Source organism: Scyliorhinus torazame, chromosome 4 (genome assembly GCF_047496885.1).
Source record: "Scyliorhinus torazame isolate Kashiwa2021f chromosome 4, sScyTor2.1, whole genome shotgun sequence".
Classification (NCBI taxonomy): Eukaryota; Metazoa; Chordata; class Chondrichthyes; order Carcharhiniformes; family Scyliorhinidae; genus Scyliorhinus; species Scyliorhinus torazame.
The window spans coordinates 172,672,926-172,696,346 of NC_092710.1; the positions used below are offsets into that span (position 1 = coordinate 172,672,926).

Here is a 23,421-nt window from a genome sequence, read left to right on the forward strand (position 1 = left end):
GCTTGAGCCTCTTTCTCGACAGAGGAGTGTTGAATCTCGGAAGCATTTGTGGGTTCTAGAGAAGAAGGCTACGAGCCTGCCCGCCTGGTTGAGGGTAGCAGCCAGGACGACGTCTGATGCATCGTTCTCTACCTGAAAAGGGATGGACTCCTCCACTGCGTGCATGGCGGCCTTAGTGATATCGGCCTTGATGCGGCTGAAGGCCGAGCGGGCCTCAGCCGTCAGGGGAAACGTAACGGTCTTAATAAGTGGGTGGGCTTTGTCCGCGTAGTTGGGGATCCACTGGGCGTAGTATGAGAAAAGCCCCAGGGAGGGCCTTGAGGCTGTGGGAAAGGGGAAGTTCCGTAAGGGGGAGCATGCGGTCGGGATCGGGCCCCAGGGCTCCGTTTTCCACGACATAGCCGAGTATGGCTAGCCGGGTTGTGCAGAAAACGCACTTCTCCCTATTATATGTGAGATGGAGGGATTGGGCGGTTTGGAGGAAGTTCTTAAGGTTGGCGTCGTGGTCCTGCTGGTCATGGCCGCAGATGGTGCCATTGTCCAAGTACGGGTATGTAGACCGCAGCCCTTACTGGTCCACCATTCGGTCTATCATTCTCTGAAAGACCGAGACCCCATTGGTGATGCCGAAAGGAACCCTGAGGAAGTGGAAGAGTCGGCCGGGTACTTCAAAAGCCGTTTAGTGGCGTTCTTCCGGGCAGATCGGGAGCTGGTGGTAGGCAAACTTCAGATCCACTGTAGAGAAAACCTGGTATTGTGCAATCTGGTTGACCATCTCCGCAATGCGGGGGAGGGGGTACGCATCCAGTTGCGTGAACCGGTTAATGGTCCGGCTGTAGTCCACAACCATCCGATTCTTTTCCCTGGTCCGGACGACCACCACTTGAGCTCTCCAGGGGCTGTTGCTGGCCTCGATGACCCCCCTCTCTCTCTCTCTCCCTCTCTCTCTCTCTCTCTCTCTCTCTCTCTCTCTCTCTCTCTCTCTCTCTCTCTCTCTCTCTCTCTCTCTTTCTCGAGTCGCTGGACCTCTGACTTGATGAAAGTCATATCTTATGCACTGTGCCGCCTGTTCCTGGTGGCGACGGGCTTACAGTCGGGGGTGAGGTTCGCGAAGAGCGAGGGTGGGGGGGGGGGGAAACCTTAAGGTTCGCGAGGCTACATACCATGAGGGAGGGTAATGGTCCGCCGTACTTCAGGGTCAGGCTTCGGTGACTGCATTGGAAGTCTAGCCCAAGCAGTAGGGGGGCACAGAGGTGAGGGAGGACAACCAGCTTAAAAAGGGCATGCTCAGCACCCTGTATTGCGAGGTTTGCGACACAGTACCCCCGGATCTGGACCGAATGGGATACGGAGGCGAGGGCGATCGTTTGAGATGCGGGGTAGATGTGCAGGGAGCAACGCCTTACCGTCTTGTGGTGTACGAAGCTCTCCGTGCTCCCGGAGTCGAAGAGACAGGGGGTCTCGTGCCCGTTGACCCGGACAGCCATCATGGAACTCCTCAGGTGCTTTGGGCGCGACTGGTCGAGGGTGACGCCGCCGAGCTGCGGGTACTCAGTGCGGTCGGAGGAATCTGGGTAATAAAATGGCGGCCCCCACAAGTCGCACGTGCCGGATTATGCTGAAGATGGCCGCCCCAACGAGTTGCACGTGGCTGATGACGCGTCTGAAGGGGCCGTTTCTGGCAGGCAGGTAGCCGCATTACAGGGTCTGCGGGCCTGTGAGTCCATGGGTTGGGCCTGAGGAGCTTTCGGCTTCTGGGCTTTCAATCTGGACAGACAGACTCTGGTGAAATGACCCTTTTTGCCGCAGTCGCAGAGCGGGTTGGGCAACGCTGCCGTGGGTGTTGGCCCTAGCCGCAGAAGTAGCACGACGGTCCCCCGGTCTGGGCGGGCAGCCGCGCAGCACAGGCCTGTGGTGTGGCTGGGTCTGGCGACATCCGCGTCGGCGGGGCCCACGTGGGGCTTGCTGGGTCCGCGGGGAACGCGCTGAGGCTCTGGTAGGCCACCTCTAACGAGGTGGCTAGTTTCATCGTGTCCTGCAGGTCGGTAGCCCCGTTTTCCAGCAGTCGCTGCCTGACATAATTAGAGCGGACCCCAGCCACATGGGTGTTCCGGATCTGCAGCTTCATGTGCTCCTCAGTCGTCACTTCTTGATAATTACAGTTTCTGGCGAGTAGGGTCAGGTTTTCCAGATATTCGTCCAGAGATTCTCCTGCCGCTGCCAGCGGGCAGTGAGCAGATGCCACACGAACACCTCGTTTACAGGCTTGATGAAGCGCTTCTTCAGAATCGCGACCGCTGCCTTGTACGTGGCCACCTTTTCGATCAAAACTGAAATTCGATGGCTCACCCGAGCGTGGAGGAGGTGCAGCTTGCGAGCTTTGGGGATAGGCGCTTCGGAGGAGCCGAGGTAGGCCTCGAAGCAGCGGAGCCAGTGAGAGAAGATCCCCTTGGCTTCTGGGGCACGGGCGTCTAAGTCGAGTTTTTCTAGCTTGAGAGCGGCGTCCATAGTGATGTTGTTTGTGTAATAAATTGATATGCCATCAATTCACAGCGCGATCATATGAACAAGTGAACGAAGGCTTTATTACACAAAGAACTAGCCTGCCAGTGACTTCTGCACAAAATGAGCGCCACCCACTGGGCACAGGACTATATACCGTCCTGGGGGGCCGGGGGGGGGGGAAGCAGAAGCAGAGGCGGAGCCCACCAGGGTTCCAGCTCAATCCTTAAAGGTTAAAGGTTACACAGGCACCACATCTCCTGGTGAATACATTCACCATAGACAGTTTGAAGTACAACTGTTTACAACCCGACAGTCTCAAAGTTTTTCTGGAACTTTCGAGTTCCGTCTTCACTGATGTTGTTGCCATTGTATGCAAGTGTAACCACCTTGTTGTACCTTCTTCCCAGTAAAACAATCTGGGCCCCATTTCATCTCTAACAACCAAACCACCCAGGCTTCCTCTCGAGCAGAGTTACATATCTCTTTTTACCTTAAATTAAAGAGGGCCCAAAATATCGCAATCTTATAAACCTCATAATTGTAACAGTAGTCTGACCACTAGAGGGAATAATGTCCCAACAAAATATCCTTTTTCTTCATGTGCAAGATATGTATGTATCTTGGCATTTACTCATGGTAAAGTTGCTATTACGCACCATCAAGTTATTTTGTTTGAAGATCCCTGGCGTTTTTTTATTAAAAAATGGAAAAGTGGTTAAGGTTACCCATTAAATCGCTAAGCAGTTAATATTGATCATTCTTGCCTTGGTCTATTGATCTTAAATGAAGTCACAGAGATAGGAAAATCCATTATTTGACTGTTCATTGAGACTTCCAATCTGACCCGGATATCAAGCTGACTAACCAGAGGCACAAGTGTGATATATTAAAAATCTACTCTTCCTTCAAAACCCCAATTCAATTTTATTTTTAAATGTCTTTTGTGTTGTTTAAGTTGCTTAATTCAAATTACTGGGCATTTTTTGTTTAAAAAAAAAAAAAAAAAAATGACCTGTTAAATCGGAAAAATCAAAAAGAAACTATAGACCAGTTAGTTTAACATCTGTTATTGGGAAATTATTAGAATCCATTATTAAGGAAGAGATAACAGGGCATTTAGAAAGTCAAAATGCACATCCATCAGAGTCAGAGGGTTTTATGAAGGGTAAATTGTGTTTGACTAATTCGCTAGAGTTCTTCGAAGATGTAACAAGCCAAGTGGATAATGGGGATCCTGTAGATGTAGTATATCTAGACTTCTGGACGATGTTTGATAAGGTGCAGCACAAAAGATTATACACCAGGTTAAATCACATGGGCTTAGGGATAATTTATTAACTTGGATAGAACACTGGCTAACCGACAGGATGCAGAGAGTGGGGATGAATGGGTCGTCTTCTGGTTGGCAAGATGTAACAGGCGGGGTGCCACAAGGTTTGGTCTGTGGGACCCAATTATTTACAACATATAATAATGACTTGGATGCAGGGATTGAAGGTACTATTGCTAGATTTGCAGATGACACTAAAATAGGTGAGATTGTAAGTTGCAATGAGAAAGTAAATATAGGGTGGCACGATAGCACAATGGTTAGCACTGTTACTTCTCAGCACCATGGACCAAGGTTCTATTCCCGGCTTGGGTCACTGTGCAGAGTCTGTACGTTCTTCCCGTGTCTGCGTGGGTTACCTCCAGGTGCTCCGGTTTCCTCCCACAAGTCCCGAAAGATGTGCTTGTTAGGTGAATTGGACATTCTGAACTCTACATCAGTGTATCCAAACAGGCACCGGAATGTGGCGACTAGAGGATTTTCACAGTAACTTCATTGCAGTGTTAATGTAAACCTATTTGTGACACTAATAAAGATTATTATAAAATTTACAAATGGATATAGATAGATTAGGTCAGTGGGCCAAAATCTGGCAGATGGAGTGTGAGGTTATCCATTTATGTTGGAGAACTGGAAAGGCATGTTAATATCTAAATGGAGAGAAACAGTACTTCAGTGTCGAGGAATCTGGGTGTCCTTGTGCAAGAATCGCAGAAAACTAGCATGCAGGTACAGCTGGAAATAAGAAAGGGAAATTAATTTTGGCTTTAATGTCTCATGGAATAGAGTATAAAAGTTAGGAAGTGTTGCTGCCATCTTAAAAAATAATCAGCGGCACGGGTACACAGTGGTTAGCACTGCTGCCTCTCAGTACCAGGGACACGAGTTCAATTCCAGCCTTGGGTGAGTGTCGGTCTGGAGTTTGCACTTTCTCCCCATGTCTGCATGGGTTTCCTCCTGGTGCTCTGGTTTCCGCCCATAGTCCAGTGATGTGCAGGTTAGTAGATTGGCCATGCAAAATTTCTCCTTCATGTCCAAAATGTACGGTGGGGATACTGGGTTACAGGGATTGGGTTGGTGTGGGCTTAGATAGGGTGCTTTTTCAGAGTGTCGGTGCAGACTGGGTGGGCTGAATGGCCCCCTTCTGCACTGTAGGGATTTTATGATTCTAACTGTACAAGGCATTGGTGAGACCGCATCTGGAGTGCTGTGTACAGGTCTGGTAACCCTTATTTGAGGAAGGATGTAGTTGCATTGGAGGCAGTTCAGAGGAGGTTCATTAGATTGATTCCAGAGATGAGGGGCGGGATTCTCCGAGCCCCGCGCTGGGCCGGAGAATCGCCGGAACTGCGCTGCGCTGCCCCGACGCCGGCACGCGATTCTCCGAGGAGCGGAGAATCGGCGCCTTTGGCGCGGCGCCGGTCGCGGGCTGCTGTCCGCGGCCAGGCTCCGATTCTCCGGCCTTGATGGGCCGAGCAGCCGCGCGGAAACGCCAGAATCCCGACGGCGCCGTCCACACCTCGCAGCCGGCGGGAACTCTGCGCGCAGGGTCGGGGGGCGGCCTGTGGGGGTGGGGGGCTCCTTCACCGGGGGGGCGGCCTCCGATGGGGTGTGGTCCACGTGAACCGCTCCAGCGCCGTGCTATGGGGGCCAGAATCGGTAGCGCCCGCGCCCGTTTCGCGCCGTCGCGTTTCACAAGGGCGCGGACACTCTGCCTTCATTTTGGAGAATTTCTCCGAAGGGGTTCGTCTTATGAAGAGATTGAGCAGTTTAATCCTATACTCATCTCAAGTTTAGAAGAATGAGAGGAGATATAATTCAGTTTTATAAGAGGATTAAAGGTATTGACAAAGTAGAAGTAGAATGGATGCTTCCTTTTGTACGGCAATCTAGAACGAGAGATCATAATTTTAGGATAAGGGGTAGCAGATTCAAAACAGAGATGAGGAGAACTTACTTCTCTCAAAGGGTCGTGAATCTTTGGAATTCACTATCCCAGCGTGTGGTGGATGCTGGGACGTTGAGTAAATTTAAGGAGGTGATAGACAGATTTTTAATGAGCAATTGGTTGAAGTGTTATGGAGAATGGGCAGGAAAGTGGAGTTGAGGCCGAGATGAGATCAGCCATGACGGTATTAAATGGCGGAGCAGGTGCGAGGGGCTGAATTGCCTACTCCTGCTCCGAGTGCTTATGTTCTGGTGTTCTTGATTATGACACTTTGTTTTATTGATCACTGGATCGTGGAGAAAGATAGAACATAGAACATTGCAGCACAGTACAGGCTCTTCGGCCCTCGATGTTGCGCCGACCTGTGAAACCACCCTAAAGCCAATCTACACTATTCCTTTATCGTCCATATGTCTATCCAATGACCATTTGAATGCTCTTAGTGTTGGCGAGTCCACTACTGTTACAGGCAGGGCATTCCACGCCCTTGCTACTCTCTGAGTAAAGAACCTACCTCTGACATCTGTCCTATATCTATCTCCCCTCAATTTAAAGCTATGTCCCCTCATGCTAGCCATCACCATCCGAGGAAAAAGGCTCTCACTGTCCACCCTATCTAATCCTCTGATCATCTTGTCTGCCTCAATTAAGTCATCTCTTAACCTTCTTCTCTCTAACGAAAACAGCCTCAAGTCCCTCAGCCTTCCCTCATAAGATCTTCCCTCCATACCAGGCAACATTCTGGTAAATCTCCTCTACACTCTTTCCAATGCTTCCACATCCTTCCAATAATGCGGCGACCAGAATTGCACGCAATACTCCAAATGCGGCCGCACCAGAGTTTTGTACAGCTGCAACATGGCCTCATGGCTCCGATACTCAATCTCTCTACCAATAAAAGCTAACACACCGTATGCCTTCTTAACAACTCTTATCAACCTGGGTGGCAACTTTCAGGGATCTATGGACATGGACACCGAGATCTCTCTCCTCATCCACACTGCCAAGAATCTTCCCATTAGCCCAGTACTCTGTCTTCCTGTTATTCCTTCCAAAATGAATCACCTCACACTTTTCTGCACTAAACTCCATTTGCCACCTCTCAGCCCAGAGCTGCAGCTTATCTATGTCCCTCTGTAACTTGTAACATCCTTCCGCACTGTCCACAACTCCACCGACTTTAGTGTCATCTGCAAATTTACTCACCCATCCTTCTTCGCCCTCCTCCAGGTCATTTATAAAAATGACAAACAGCAGTGGCCCCAAAACAGATCCTTGTGGTACACCACTAGTAACTGGACTCCAGTCTGAACATTTCCCATTAACCACCACCCTTTGTCATCTTCCAGCTAGCCAATTTCTGATCTAAACTGCTAAATCACCCTGAATCCCATGCCTCCGTATTTTCTGCAGTAGCCTACCATGAGGAACCTTATCAAACGCTTTACTGAAATCCATATACACCACATCAACTGCTTTACCCTCATCCACCTGTTTGGTCACCTTCTCAAAGTACTCAATAAGATTTGTGAGGCACGACCTACCCTTCACAAAACCGTGTTGGCTATCTCTAATCAAATTATTCCTTTCCAGATGATTATACATCCTATCTCTTATAAACCTTTCCAAGATTTTGCCCACAACAGAAGTAAGGCTCACTGGTCTACAGTTACCTGGGTTGTCTCTACTCCCCTTCTTGAACAAGGGGACAACATTTGCTATCCTCCAGTCTTCTGGCACTATTCCTGTAGACAAAGATGACTTAAAGATCAAAGCCAAAGGCTCAGCAATCTCCTCCCTAGCTTCCCAGAGAATCCTAGTATAAATCCTATCCGGCCCAGGGGACTTATCTATTTTCACACTTTCCAGAATTGCTAACACCTCCTCCTTATGAACCTCAAGCCCTTCTAGTCTAGTAGCCTGCATCTCAGTATTCTCCTCGACAACATTGTCTTTTTCCTGTGTGAATACTGACGGAAAATATTCATTTAGCACCTCTCCTATCTCCTCGGACTCCAAGCTCAACTTCCCACTACTGTCCTTGACTGGCCCTACTCTTACCGTAGTCATTCGTTTATTCCTGACATATCTATAGAAAGCTTTAGGGTTATCCTTGATTCTACCTGCCAAAGACTTCTCATGTCCCCTCCTGGCTCTTCTTAGCTCTTTCTTTAGGTCCTTCCTAGCTAACTTGTAACTCTCGAGCACCCTAACTGAACCTTCATGTCTCATCTTTACATAAGCCTCCTTCTTCCTCTTGACAAGTGTTTCGACTGCTTTAGTAAACCACGGTTCCCATGCTCGACCACTTCCTCCCTGCCCGACAGGTACATACTTATCAAGGACACGCAGTAGCTGTTCCTTGAACAAGCTCCACGTTTCCATTGTGCCCATCCCCTGCAGTTTTCCTCTCCATCCGATGCATCCTAAGTCTTGCCTCATCCCATCATAATTGCCTTTCCCCCAGATATAACTCTTGCCCTGCGTTATATACCTATCCCTTTCCATCACTAAAGTAAACGTAATCGAATTGTGGTCATTATCACCAAAGTGCTCACCTACCTCTAAATCTAACACCTGTCCTGGTTCATTACCAGTACAAAATCCAATATGGCCTCGCCTCTCGTTGGCCTATCTACATACTGTGTCAGGAAACCCTCCTGCACACATTGGACAAAACAGACCTATCTAAAGTACTCGAACTATAGCGTTTCCAGTCAATATTTGGAAAGTTCAAGTCCCCCATAACAACTACCCTGTTGCTTTCGCTCCTATCCAGAATCATCTTTGCAATCCTTTCCTCTACATCTCTGGAGCTTTTCGGAGGCCGATAGAAAACTCCCAACAGGGTGACCTTTCCTTTCCTGTTTCTAACCTCAGCCCATACTACCTCAGTAGACGAGTCCTCATCAAATGTCCTTTCTGCCACCGTAATACTGTCCTTGACTAACAATGCCACCCTCCCCCTCTTTTACCACCTTCCCTGAGCTTACTGAAATATCTAAACCCCGGCACCTGCAACAACCATTCCTGTCCCTGCTCTATCCATGTCTCCGAAATGGCCACAACATCGAAGTCCCAGGTACCAACCCATGCCGCAAGTTCACCCACCTTATTCCGGATGCTCCTGATGGACCAGGTTGTTAGGTTGAAGTTGTGCTGTCCTAATGTTTGAAAAAAATGGATGGTTTTAGAAGATCTTGCCTATTGGGCGATGGACAGGCAGAGAATTATGGTCAGCCATTCGTTCTGTTGCCAGAGACCCCGCACCCTGCCAGGAACTTGAGACCCTGGCCTCCTTTAACTTTGGCAGGCAAGCTGCCGAGTGCCAAACAGGTGTTCCGATGTGCTCACCAGACTCTGGTATTAAGTTGGGGCAAAGTGGGAGCCCGAGAGTAACAGCAACCACAATAGGTTTGTGGATCAGGGCCAAAAGAAATAATGTAACATTTTCCTTTCTCAGCCCTTGTTCCGTAGCCTGTGGGCGGCACACAATCCATCAGTTTTGATTAAAATTGTCACTTGAGATCCAATTTATGCCACAGGGCCCTTTTAATATGGAAAGCTAGAGTGCGAGCACATGAAACAAGGGCTTTTTTGAGTTCCCAGTGGCTGGCCCCATTCAAAATGGAGGCTGCTGGATTAGCAGTGTTAATGGGGTGGTAAAGCCATGACTCCATTTTGAGACTGTTGCCACTTCATTCACAACTAGCATCGGTGGCACAAATTGATCAAATGATTGGGTCATACCCATTAATTAACCCAGATAGGGAATGCTCAACTCGATCACATCAACTGAAGTTGCTAATAGGGATTTGCCGTATAGCATATGGAAGAAGAGGAACACTCCGCAGGGTTACTATAAGTCACTCTTGCCAGAGACTTATGGGACTGTGCTTGTGCATGCAATTAAGCTTGGCCTATAATAGTTGGAGGCAGGAGAAGTAACATTTAAATTGAAACAAAACTTTTTTTGAAATTGAGAGCGCTTGCAAGGAAACACTTAGATCTTGAAATTATTTTGCAACAGCACAAACTAGTGAAATGGGTAGGCCGAAAGCACACACAAAACTGCAGTTCTGCCCCCATTTAGATAAGCTGTGAATGTCCGCAGGGATCTCCCCAGTGAATTGGCATTTTTGAAACATTTTTTCAAGGAATGTGACAAGACCTGCATTTATTGCCAATCCCTAATTGCCCTTGAAAAGGTGGCCACCCTGAATAGCTGCAGTCCATCTGACGCTAGTACGGTTGTTCAGAAGGCACTTCCAGGTTTTGGATCCAGGAATGGTGATGTAATTCTAAGTTGGGGCTCTGTATGCCTTGGAGGAGAGTTTTCAGAGAGTGGTGGGAGTGGGAGAGATTGAGGGTTTCGAAAATGCTGTCACAGGGGCCTTTGTGGGAGTTGCGGCAGTGCATCTTGTAGCTGGTACATACTCCTGCCGCAGTGCGCGGTGGTGGAGGAAGTGAATGTTGAAGGTGGTGGATGTAGTGCCAGTCAAATGGGCTTCTTTGTCCTGGATGGTTCTTGAGTCTTGTTGGAGATGCACTCATCACTCTCCTGATTCCTGCCTTGTAAATGGTGGACAGGCTTTGGGATGCCAGGAGGTGAATAACTCAATCCTACTCTTTGACCTATTTTTCTCGCCACAGTATTGATTTGGTTGGTCCAGTTCACTTTCTGGTCAAGGTAAAACCCCAGAATTTCAAAGTTGTGGAATTCAATGCCTTTCATTATCAAGATAGTGTGGTTAGATTCCGTCGCTCGTTGGAGATGCTCATTGCCTGGTACTTTAATTGCACAATTGTTAATTCTCAATTATCAGCCCAAACCTGAATGTTGCCCATCTTGTTGCATATGAACACAGACTGCTTCATTATCTGAGGAGTCGCAAATATGCTGAACAATGCACAATCATTAGTGAACACCCTCATTTATTATATTTGACTAATTTGCTTGAGTTCTTTGAAGATGTAACAAACAAAGTAGATAATGGGGATCCTGTAGATGTAGTATATCTGGACTTCTGGAATGCGTTTGATAAGGTGCCTCACAGAAGGTTAATTCACAAGGTGAGATCACATGGGATTAGGGATAATTTATTAGCTTGGATAGAAGACTGGCTAACGGACTGGAGACAGAGAGTCGGGATAAATGGGTCTTTTTCTGGATGGCAAAATGTAACTAGTGGGGTGCCACAGGTTTCGGTCCTTGGGGCCCCAGCTATTTACAATCTATATAGACAACTTGGATACAGGGATAGATGGATCTGTAGTCAAATTTGCAGATGACACAAAAAGGTGAGACAGTAATTTGCAATGAGGAAATAAGAACCGTACAAATTGATATAGATAGGTTAGGAGAGTGGGCCAAAATGAGGCAGATGGAGTTTAACGTGGATAAGTGTGAGGTCATGCATTTTGGCTGAAAAAATGGAAAGGCAACTTATCTAAATGGGGAGAGACTTTGGGTGCTCAGATACGGAGGGATTTAGGTGTCCTCGTGCATGAATCACAAAAAACGAGCATGCAGGCGCAGCAGATAATAAGAAAAGCAAGTGAATGTTGGCATTTATAGCAAAATGAATTGAAGGTAAGGAAATGTTGTTGCAACTATACAATGCACTGGTAAGATCCACCTGGAGAATTGTGCACAGTTTTGAGGAAGGATGTAGTGGCGTTGGAGGCAGTTCGGGGAAGTTCACTAGATTGATTCCAGAGATGAGGGATTTGTCGTATGAGAAGAGGTTGAACAGTTTAGGCCTATACTCCCAAGAGTTTAGATGAATGAGGGGAGATCAAGTTGAGGTGTACAAGGTGCTGAAAGGTTTGGATAAAGTAGACCTGGAGCTGATGCTTCCTCTTGTGGGGCATTCTAAAACGAGAGGTCATAATCTCAGAATAAGAGATGGCAAATTTAAAACAGATTTGAGGAGAAACGACTTCTCTCAAAGGGTTGTGAATTTGTGGAATTCGCTACCCCAGAGTGAGGTGGATGCAGGGACAGTAAATTTGAGGAGTTAGACAGATTTTTAATTGGTAATGGGTTAAAGTGTTATGGAGAACAGGCAGGACGGTGGGGTTGAGGCCAGGATGAGACTTTAGAAAAGGTGAGTCCTGGGGGCGGGAGGGTAGGGGGTAGGAGGGTGCCCGGCAAAGTGGGGGGGGGGGTGTCATCAGGAGGAGAGCAATCATGACGATGGGGGGGGGTACACCAATGGGTAGAACGTCATTGGCAGGGGGTAGGGGGGCTGCGGAGCGTGGGTTGAAAGAGGGAACCCCAACTCTGAGTGGGCCTTCAGAGTGAGATGTCCTCCCCCATTCCTGCCCAAGATGGGGAAACGTGTAAATGCCACTTTCCCACCCTCCCTGCACACGCCAACCTAGAGATTCGAGCTGGGCAGGATAAGGCCACTTAAGGAAGCCACAGGTGGGTTTCCTGCCACTCCAGTAAAATTCGCCGCCGTGCAATCAAAAAGGCGAAAGCCATGACATCGGCCTTCCTCCCCTCCATGACCGCGAACACTCCCGCCCAGAATCTTTCCAATTTTTCGCAACCCCAAAGCATGTGCATGTGATTCGCTGGCCCCTGCCCACACCTCTAACACTCATCTGTTACCCCCTGAAAGAACCCACTCATTCTCACCCAAGTCATATATGCACCCTGTGCACCACCTTAAACTGTATCAGGCTCATCCTTGCACATAGGAGGTCCTGTTAACCCTTCGCAGTGCCTCACTCTCCAAATAATCTCCCCTCCCAACTCCCCTTCCCATTTCTCCTTGATCTTCACCACTCGCTCGCCTCCCTGCTCCCCCAGCCACTTGTATATATCCCCAATCCTTCCCTTCCCTTCCTTATCCGGAAGCAGCAGTCACTCCAACAGGGAGTATCCCGGCAACCTGGGGGACCACCTCCAGACCTTTCATGCAAAGTCCCTAACCTGCAGATCCTGAACTCACTCCCCCTCGTCTGTTCCCTCGCAGTTCCCTTAGCTCCTCCAGACTAGCGAACCCTTCCTCCAAATAAAGATCCCTCACCTTGACCAGCCCCACTTCCCTCCACCTCCTGTATACACTATCCATTCCCCCCCCCCACCCCGCCCCAAGTTCAAACCCATGATTCTCGCACAGTGGCGTTAGCACCGACATCCCTTTCACCCTAAAATGCCTCCTCAACGAGATTCACCGTGGACTGCACCACCGGGCTCCCTGAATACCTGCTCGGAGCCATTGGCTACGCTGCCGTCACCATTGCCCTCAAACTAGACCCCTTACAAGATTCCTCCTCCATCCTCACCCACTGTACCCCTTTTCCTTCCCACCATCACTGCATCTTATCCACATTCACCGCAAAATAATAATGAAGCATGTTCGGCAACGTCAATCCCCCTTGCTACCTCTGCCTCTGTAGCACGGTCCTTCCAACCCTTGCCACCTTCCCCGCCCATACAAAGTCCAAAATGGTCATGTCCAATTTCCAAAAAAACGCCTTTGTATAAAGATCGTGAGAGCCTGAAAAATAAACCAGAACCTCGACAGAATATTCATTTTCACCACTTGGACCTTCCCTGCTAATGTTAAGTACAGTGTATCCCACCTCTTAAGATCCTCCCTGGCTTCCTCCACCAGCTTCGTTAAGTTCCACTTATGGAGCCCCATCCATTCCCTCACTACCTGAATCCCCAAATACCTAAACCTGTTCCTCGCTACCGTAAATGACATCCCTCCTAAATTTGCCTGCCATCCCAGCTCATTCACCGGGAATACCTCGCTTTTCCCTACATTCAGTTTATACCCTGAGAACCCTCCAAACCTCCCCAGCAGACTCATAATCCTTCCCATACTCTCCAGCATATCCGAAACATACAGCAACAGGTCATCTGCATACAGAGATACCCAGTGCTCCCTCTGTCTCTTCATGATCCCCCTGCCACTCCACTGACTCCCTGAGAGCCATCGTCAAAGGCTCTATGGCGAGTACAAACAGTAGCAGCGACAATGGGCACCCCTGCCTTGTAACCCTGTATGAGTGAAAGCTCCGCCAATTATATTATCCGTCCTCACACTCGCCTTTGGTTCCACATACAGCAACCGCACCCATGCCACAAATCTCAGCCCAAACCGAAACCTTCCCAAAACCTAGAATAAGTACCGCCATGCCACCCGATCAAATGCCTTCTCCGCGTCTGTGGACACCAGCACCTCCGGTACCAGAGCCGCTGATGGATTCACCACTACATTCAACAGCCGTCTTATATGACTCCCAAGCTGCCTGCCCTTCAGGGCAGTCACAAACTCCCCCTAACCCAGGCTTTTAACCCTAATTGCACCAAATACATATAATACACTATGGGGCTGAATCTCCGGTCCGTCAGCCATCTGTTTGTCGGCAGTGCGCCATTTGCTGGTGACGGGCTTCTATCTTCCCGCCAATTATCAATGGAATTTCCCATTGTAACAACCCCACGCCACCACGAAACCCGCTGGCAGGGCTGTGCAACCAGTGGGAAAATTGAAACGCCACGACTGGAAAATTCTGGCCTATATCTGAAATTCCTACATTCATAACACCACCAACCAATTAGTTCATGGCTGATGTGTACCTTGACTTTATAAACAATTTTTCCTCCATATCCAAAAGCAAAACGTGCAGAGGATACTGGAAGTCTGCAGAGGGATTGGGATAGGCTATGTGAATGGGCTAGGGTCTGGCAGATGGAATTCAATGTTGCCAAATGTGAGGTTATCCATTTTGGTAGGTATAACAGCTGAAGGGATTATTATTTAAATGATAAAATATTAAAACATGCTGCTGGGCAGAGGGACCTGGGTGTGCTAGTGCATGAGTCGCAAAAAGTTGGTTTAAACAGGTGATTAAGAAGGCGAATGAAGTTTTGTCCTTCATTGCTAGAGGAATGGAATTCAAGACACGGGATGTTATGCTGCAACTGTATAAGATGTTAGTGAGGCCACGCCTGGAGTATTGTGTTCAGTTTTGGTCTCCTTACCTGAGAAAGGATGTATTGGCGCTGGAGAGTGTGCAGAGGAGATTCATCCCAGGTTGATCCCAGAGTTGAGGGGGTTGGATTACGAGGAGAGGTTGAGTAGACTGGGACTGTACTCGTTGGAATTTAGAAGGATGCGGGGGAATCTTATAGAAACATCTAAAATTATGAATGGAATATATAGGATAGATGCGGGCAGGTTGTTTCCACTGGCGGGTGAAAGCAGAACTAGAGAGCATAGCCTCAAAGTAAGGGGAAGTAGGTTTAGGACTGAGTTTAGGAGGAACCTCTTCACCCAAAGGGTTGTGAATCTATGGAATTCCTTGCCCAGTGAAGCAGTAGAGGCTCCTTCATTGAATGTTTTCAAGATGAAGATAGATTTTTTTTGAAGAATAAAGGAATAAAGAGTTATGGTGTTCGGGTGGGAAAGTGGAACTGAGTCCACCAAAGATCAGCCATGAGCACATTGAATGGCGGAGCAGGCTCAAGGGGCCAGATGGCCTACTCCTGCTCCTCGTTCTTATGTGTTCTTATCCCTCAAGACCCTTCCCTAATGATCTTGAAAAAATCAATTGACTCATTCGAGGTTTTCATTAGCCTATGTATGAAAGGCTGCTGCATGATTTTACTCCTAGATAATCTGTTTTAAGATTATGCCTCTTTGTTCTCAATCTTCCCACAGAAGAACATAGTTTCTCTCTGTACTCTATCAAAGCCGTGTATTAGTCATCTTGATTAGTTTACCCCTTAACCTTCTAATCTCCAGTGAATACAACCTAAATTCACACTTCCTGTTCTCTAAGTTAATGCCTTGATATCATTCTGGTGAATCCGCATTATATCTCTTCCAAGGTCATTCTATCTTCCCATAGTATTTGACTAAGTTGCAATTGAAATATAACTGTTACTTTTGTATTCCAGCCCCCCTCTCTCTTCCCCATATGAAGGACAAGATTCCATAAAACCTGTTTAATTACTCTTTGTACTGGTGCAATAGCTTTCCATGATATTTATGCAAAGCACCCAAATCTTTTTGCTCCTCCTAATCTCATTATTTGAAAAATATTCTTTGAATCCAAACTAGATGACCTCACAACTCCATCTACCATACCTTCGCCCACTCACATTTGTAACTTCCAGTTCCCGTCCACAGTGCGCTGTGGGCTAACTTGGGGGTTAGCTTTCCTCTCTTTCTCTTTTATTTTCCCTTTTTGTTTCAGTCCATATATGTATATGCACTCTGTACTCTGTTGATGACTGTAACCCTTGCTCAGGGAGTACCTGATACAGTAAATCCCGTACATGTGCAATCAAAGGTAAAATACTTCAGTATTACATTTGGGTGCAAATAGCACAGTGGTTAGCACTGTTGCTTCACAGCTCCAGGGTCCCAGGTTCGATTCCTGCTTGGGTCACTGTCTGCATGTTCTTGCCGTGTCTGCGTGGGTTTTCTCCGGGTGCTCCAGTTTCCTCACCCCAAGTCCCAAAAGATGTGCTTGTTAGGTGAATTGGACATTCTAAATTCTCCCGCAGTGTACCCCAACAGTCTCTGGAATGTGGCGACTAGGGGATTTTCACAGTAACTTCATTACGGTGTTCATGTCAGCCCACTTGTGACAATAATCAAGATTATCACTATAAATCGATTCTTAATGCAGCAGTTGTCATGATCTGAGGAAACCATTAGATAGCGCCAAAATCATTTTGAAGTTAAAGGTTTTAACAGAGCAGTTTTTTTTCCAAAGTGCTTGCTTGTTAAGACTTGGCACTCTTGTGTACTTCTGATCTCCATAAGGAGAGTGCATAAAAAAATTATAAGCTTTTTACCAGGAATGAGAAGATACAATTACTGGGAAAGATTGAGTTGTCTCTGGCTCTTTTCTCTGGAAAGAGACAAAATAATAGTTTATTTTTATTATGAAAGAGCTTATTATGGTGGGGTTGGTGAAACTGGAGTCTAGAATGGGAGGGAGCAGATGTGGATCAGATGAAGAATTTGGCAATAATTAGTGATGAGAATGGGGAGCTCTACCACGTGGCACTGGTTGAAGCGCATAGCAATTTGGTTCACGGGGAATATAGGAATAGGAGCTCTGAGTTGAGGTGAGGCCTATGTGGAGGATAAAAACCAGCTGAGAGCAGTTGGGTCAAATAGCCTGTTTGTGCTGCAGGTTCGATGGAGCCCAAAGAGGCTACTATGGAAGGTAGAATGATGGTGCGGTGCATGAAAGAAAAAATGGAGCTGAGTCATGGTTTGAGGCCTTGGTTCGGGAGCAGAGTGGAAGGTTGCCAGAGGGTGCAGCAGTAAGGTTGAAGCACATTGAGTGAGTGATTGCTTGGTATGGTATGTGTGACCTCTATGAAACTGGGGGTGAGGAGGGAGGAGATAGAATATTAGGAAGGGTGAGTTGGGAGTGGGGGGGGGGGGGGCGGGGGTCGGAAAGGAGGAGTGACTGGTAGAGAGAATCAGGCAGCTGGGGGCAAAGCATGGCTTTGTGCCTCTTGCACCCTGGTCTTTAATCCTTGTTCCCTCATTCTCCACTCAACTTGGGCAGGATTCCTGACCTTGGGAGGCCCCGAAGCAGCTTCAGAAGAACAGGCACAGAGGAAGTGCAGCTGTAGTCTGTGTCTGTCAGACAAACAGTGTTTTGGGTGGGAGGGGCGGGGGGTGTTGACGTTTTGGCTAAAAATAAAAGCTGAAATGGGGAACACATTTAGTGAGGAATGTCAGACATTGGAGGATGCTGGCTGGTTTGATATGTTCTTGGAAGAAAGGTTCAGAGCAGTTTCAGTGGTCGGAAGCTGAAACCTGACCTTATAGTGCTGTACGGAGCTTGGAGCAACAATGCCTGAAGAGGAACCCCCAAGAAACTCAGGGGACAATGTATCGAAATAGATAAGATCGACTGAAATTTAGAATTTTACACAAGTTGTGTACTTCACCCTAACACAGATTTCCACATTATTCTTTTTCCCTCCCTTCCCCTTTGCACTTGCTCAAAATGTATTACATTTTCATGTTTTCCTAGTTCTGGTGAAAGGTCACCGAGCTGAAACATTGGGCAGGATATTACTGTTCCCTGCCAGCAGGTTTGAAGATGGGCAGAGATTCATAAAATTCATTGGGTGGCCTTCCAGTCAATAAGCTGCCTGTCTAACCTGTCAACTATTATGGGGGACAGGAGAGGCATCGGGTGCCTACCTACCCTTGAGCCTATTGAGCCTCAATTGATGTCCACTTGAGGGCCTTTTCCCATCACCACCATTATGTTATCCACAGTAAGGGAGGCCCATGCCATGTGGGAAATGGGCAGCTTTAGCTGCGTGGGCTGGTGTCGGGCCAGGGGAAGGGTGGGTGGTTAGAGCCTGGGCCCATTGGCAGAATGCCCTCATTAGGTCAGTCTCCCTCTCCTTTAACTCGCTGCCTAATCATCCCTATTGCTGAGACGCCTGGTCCCTGCACATGGGCACCTTAGCATGATGGGACTACCTGTAGTCCCAGCAGTGGCCACCACTTCTGCTGGGCACAGGCTCTGTAAGGCGGATGTCCTTCTGGGAAAGGGGTGGAAGTCTCACCTTAAAGCAATTAATACTGCTCAAAACGTTAATTTGCCACAGGGCAGCTGTTAGGATTGTGAGTGGGCTCTGCTCCCTAAACGCTTAGTCAGGGGGAGGGGAGGGAAAGTGGGGGGGGGGGGGGGGGGGGGGGGAAGAGAGAGTGCGGGGAAGATGATGTCTCCAAAATTCAGTCCATTAACTCGGTTTGTTTTCTCCACAGATGCTGCTAGCCTTGCTGAGTATTTTCGACAGTTTCTGTTTCTACTTCCCAGTTCTTTGATTTAATATTAATGTTATTCTTGAGCCTGCTTCTGAATAACAACCTTTGATTGGCTTTACATTATGGGTTGTTAGGATAACCAATGTTACTTGGAAGTCGTTATTTTTACCGTGATATGCTAAACTAGTTTATGTTTTTCCACTGATTCACCAGTTTTACAACCCCAATGCCAAAAAAATGTTCTTTATCCCTCCGACCTTTCTTTTTGAACTCCGGTGAGCATGACTAATTTTGAGGCCAGTATAGCATAATGTTTAGTTCTGTATATGTGAATTTTGGTTAGCTGACGTTTTATGACTTAATACGTTTTTCCAAAATCCTGTGTGTTTCAGCCCTCCAACTATAACTAGTTCCACATTGTGTTTTCTAGGGAATTTGTATTATTTGGATAGTGGTACAGGTGAGGCAACTTCGCTTAATATTAGTAGTGGATATTGATGCTAACTTATCCATCTACTTGTCAATAAGCAGTTGCCATTTCTATGGTTAATAAGCAGATATGCAGGTGTCAGTCCAATCCTTCCTCTGGGCTAAAACTCTGGAAGTCTCTCCCGAACAGCACTGAGCGTTTACCTACACCAGGTGGACGGACTGCAACGGTTCAAGAAGGCAACTTGCTCATCACCACTTTCTCGAGCAATTGGAGATGAGCAACAAATTATGGCCTTCCCAGCAACAGCTTCATCACATGGCAGAATAAAATAAAATTTACCGTATGTAGCATTGCAAGTAATATCTGCCTATATGAAATGTACTCTATGCATAGAAGGATGACAGTTATGGCCTGAATTTTAGAGACACAATAATGGTGAATGCAGAGACAATCCGCATGATTGAGGGTCGCAACGGCAACACAGACCCAGCGAACTCACGCTGACATGTAGAATTTGTGGTGCACCTGAAATGGGCTCCCAAAGAACCTATGCTGACACTCCTGCTGCTGCTCATTCTTAAAGCTACAATGACCATAAATTTGAAAGCTTTGCCTATTTGCTCTTGTGCAAATCTTTGGATTTATTAATCAGGTGCAAATCAAGGAGTTAGCTCTCAATGCTGATGACCGCATCCAGAAAATTGACAGATTGCAATAATTATTGTAATTAAAAACTTGTTTTTCTTGATTCCTCTGCTCCTTCTCCCCATCCCTGGCTTCTTCGGCTCCCACACCCCCGACTTGGCAGCACTGCTGCCTCACAGCGCACGCTTCCCCGGTGTCAGCTGGATTTCCATCGGGTACTCCAGTTTCCTCCCACAGTTTCCTCCCACAGTCTAAAGATGTGCAGGTTAGGTTGACTGGCCATGGTGTCCAAAACTGTACAGGTTAGGCAGGGTTATGGGATTATGCGGATAGGGTGGGGAAGTGGGCGGAGGTAGTGTGCTCTTTCAGATGGTTGGTGCAGACTCTGGCACTGTAGGGATTCTGTGGACACTCCCCATCCCTCAGTCTTGCTGATGTTAGAAACAATGTTTGATGGAGGGGCAGAGGAGCCAAGGGAGGGGAGGGAATTGTGGAGAGTTTCCAGGTTGCTTTAATGCCTGAACAGACACTGGCAAAGTTTTAGAAAAGTTCGTAAAAGTGCTAGTAGTATTTTCAAGTTTATCGTAGTTCTAAGGGGCAACACAGTGGCTCAGTGGGTTAGCCCTGCTACCTCACGGCGCCGAGGTCCCAGGTTCGATCCTGGCTCTGGGTCACTGTCCCTGTAGAGTTTGCACATTCTCCCCGTGTTTGCGTGGGTTTCGTCTCCACAACCCAAAAGATGTGCAGGGTAGGTGGATTGGCCACGCTAAATTGCCCCTTAATTGGAAAAAATGAATTGGGTACTCTAAATGTAGAAAAAAAATAGTTCCAAGAAGTATCCTAATTTTTTAATTTAAAAATTGACATGACATTTACTTGAAGACTGATTTTTATAATAATAATCTTTATTAGTGTCATAATTAGGCTTACATTTAACTGCAATGAAGTTACTGTGAAAAGCCCCTAGTTGCCACACTCCGGCGGATGTTCAGGTGGACTGAGGGAGAATTCAGAATATCCAAATTCGCGTAACATCACGTCTTTCGGGACTTGTGGGAGTAAACTGGAGCACCCGGATGAAACCCACGCAGACGTGGGGAGAACGTGGAGACTCCGCACAGACCGAGACCCAAGCGGGAATCGAACCTGGGAGGCTGGCACTGTGAAGCAACAGTGCTAACCATTGTGTTACTGTGCTGCTCTTCCAAGGGGTAGCTCTTCAGCTCATGATACCTTGAGGGGTGTGGATTCAGCAGCAATGCTGGAAGATCTGTGTTTGTCCTGGCAGTAGACCCAGCAGCAGGTAGGAGGGAGAACTTTTGCTGCAGCCTACAATCAAGATAATTTTTTCTTTGGACATTCAGCGTTGACTGCCTCAGCTTCTCTGCTGAGAAAATCCAGGCCTACATGTCAGTTAAGTGCTTACTGATGTATGATTTTAATATTTGGAAAGTGAAGCACCACAGTAAGTTTCAGTTTTTCTTTATTTCAGGTATCCAAGAAGTACAGTGAGATTGATGATTTGTGTCAGAAGCTGAGTACCCAATATCCGAAGACAAATCTGCCCTCCATGCCTAGAAAAGTTTTATTCGTAGGGGAGACGGATATAAAAGAAAGAAGAATAGTTTTTGATGAAATCTTCAGATTTATTGCCAAGAACGCAACGCTAGCATCAAGTCCTGAGTTGATGGACTTTTTAGGTAATTATTTCAGACTGGGAAGGAATTTACTGGGTACTTTGTGCCACAACACCAGGAGAGCATCTCCTGCACATGCTCAGTTGCAGTCAGTGTCAGCATCAGATGGCATGCAAGTTGGCTTAACAGAGACTAATAATGAAGTTCAAATTACCCATATTTAGGTCTGTGCAGTTGTTAACCAATTGCAATTTCTTCCGCCTTTATTCAGCGACTGTTTCCTCTGTAAAATCTACTTCGGTTGATTCAATAAATTAAGTTTATATAACCAGGCAATTTCAGTAAATGTGATTCGCAACTTGCAATATGGAGAATTGATGTAATATTTTGTTTAAGGACATTGCTTTGGAAAAAAATTAATTACAAAAATTGACAAAAAATATATTTGAAAAATGTATTTACCCAATGTGGGAGTGAAAGGGTGACCCTGGAATAAAGAGTCCCATTATGTAACAATTGAACTATCCAAGCTGTGTAGAAGCTCCCTCCACAAAGTCATAACACATGAGATATAGCATAAGGAGTGCTTTAACCTCCATTTTGTTATCTAGGTCAATTAGTGAGATCTACAGCAAGGATTTAAAATCGGTGACGCACAAACCACATGCGTAGCTCAAATTTGCCGTAACATTACTCTGAGCGTTTTAAAGTTCCTGCCACCCACAAGATGGACATAAGGAGCAGTTGCACATGTACTATTGGCCAAATATGGGCTGAGTACAGTGCAGTAAAACCATGGAAGTCGATAGATGGCCAGCAGTATGGACACTGGAGAAGCTAGGTTTGGGATCTTTACAGAATGACATTTTCTATCTGCTTTTCATGTCAGAGACTCTTCACTGTACCTTACCAGTTGTTATTTGCTTTTGCCCGAAGTAACTTGTGTGGGGCAGAGGAGGAAAAAGTGAGCATTTGGATCTGTAGTGGTGCTAAAGGAGCAACTAGAGCATCAATTAAATAAACAGTGGCTATCTTCTGTGATCAGAGTTTGCAGATCTGGGCACAATTCTCCCAAAAGGGAACAAGGTTCCCTGGTGAGCGTGTGTAGCTGCGGGTTTCCTGGTGCTCGTAGTGCCGAGAAACACATGGCGATTCAACGTGACTCTCGTTGTATAAGAGGCCTGAAAGGGGAACCCGCGGTCAAGGCTGCACATAGCCTCATTTTGTACAGTGTGGAGCACCGCTCGCCAGCACTCTCCAGTGTAGTGCGAGATCGGGATGGCATCCCAATCTCCGAGGGCCCCAAAATGGTCCCCCACCCCCATGCAGGGTACGACCGGCCCGACCGCACCCGTGCAAAAAATGCGTTTGGCAGGGCCATTCTTGCACCTTGGCAGTGCCCATGCCGGCTGACAGTGCCAGCTGGCACTCAGGTGGCTCTGCCAAGGTGCCAGACTGGCACCGATGGGATGCCCAGGTGGCACTGATAGGGTTCCCATGTGGCAGTGCCAGGGCACCACCCTACCCAAAGGGCATGCAGCTGGGGGCCTCCGATCCCCTGGGAGACCCCCATTTGTGCCGTTCTGTCTGGTCTCTGAGGCGAAGGGGATGAATCCCAACGCCTTACGTACCTCCAGAATTTCAACATTAGAGTGAGACTAGCTGTCTCTAATATTTCACTCTAATATGCAGATTTGTCCTGCCAATAATGGGTGGGATTTACATCGCCACGTTTCACGAGAACGTGTTGGGTCTCACGAGGCATGGTGAGCCAGGTAGATCCCTGGAGTGGGGTCTCCCGGCTTTCATCAGCCATGTTCCGCCACGGCGAGCTTCTTTTCCGGCACAGCATGGCCATTGGATCGCGCCCTTTGTTTGAAATGCATCGAACATAACATAGAACGATACAGCGCAGTACAGGCCCTTCGGCCCACGATGTTGCACCGAAACAAAAGCCATCTAACCTACACTATGCCATTATCATCCATATGTTTATCCAATAAACTTTTAAATGCCCTCAATGTTGGCGAGTTCACTACTGTAGCAGGTAGGGCATTCCACGGCCTCACTACTCTTTGCGTAAAGAACCTACCTCTGACCTCTGTCCTATATCTATTACCCCTCAGTTTAAAGCTATG

General features: G+C 47.3%; 1 protein-coding gene across 2 annotated transcripts in view; it reads left to right on the forward strand.

Annotated features, from left to right (window-relative positions):
* hs1bp3 (HCLS1 binding protein 3) overlaps window positions 1–23,421 on the forward strand; it is a 189,303-nt gene that overhangs the window by 51,391 nt on the left and 114,491 nt on the right. For both annotated transcript variants that reach the window (XM_072498877.1, XM_072498876.1), the window contains exon 3: window positions 21,139–21,346. In XM_072498877.1, the coding sequence (XP_072354978.1) occupies window positions 21,139–21,346 (208 nt within the window). The remainder of the gene's footprint in view (window positions 1–21,138; window positions 21,347–23,421) is intronic.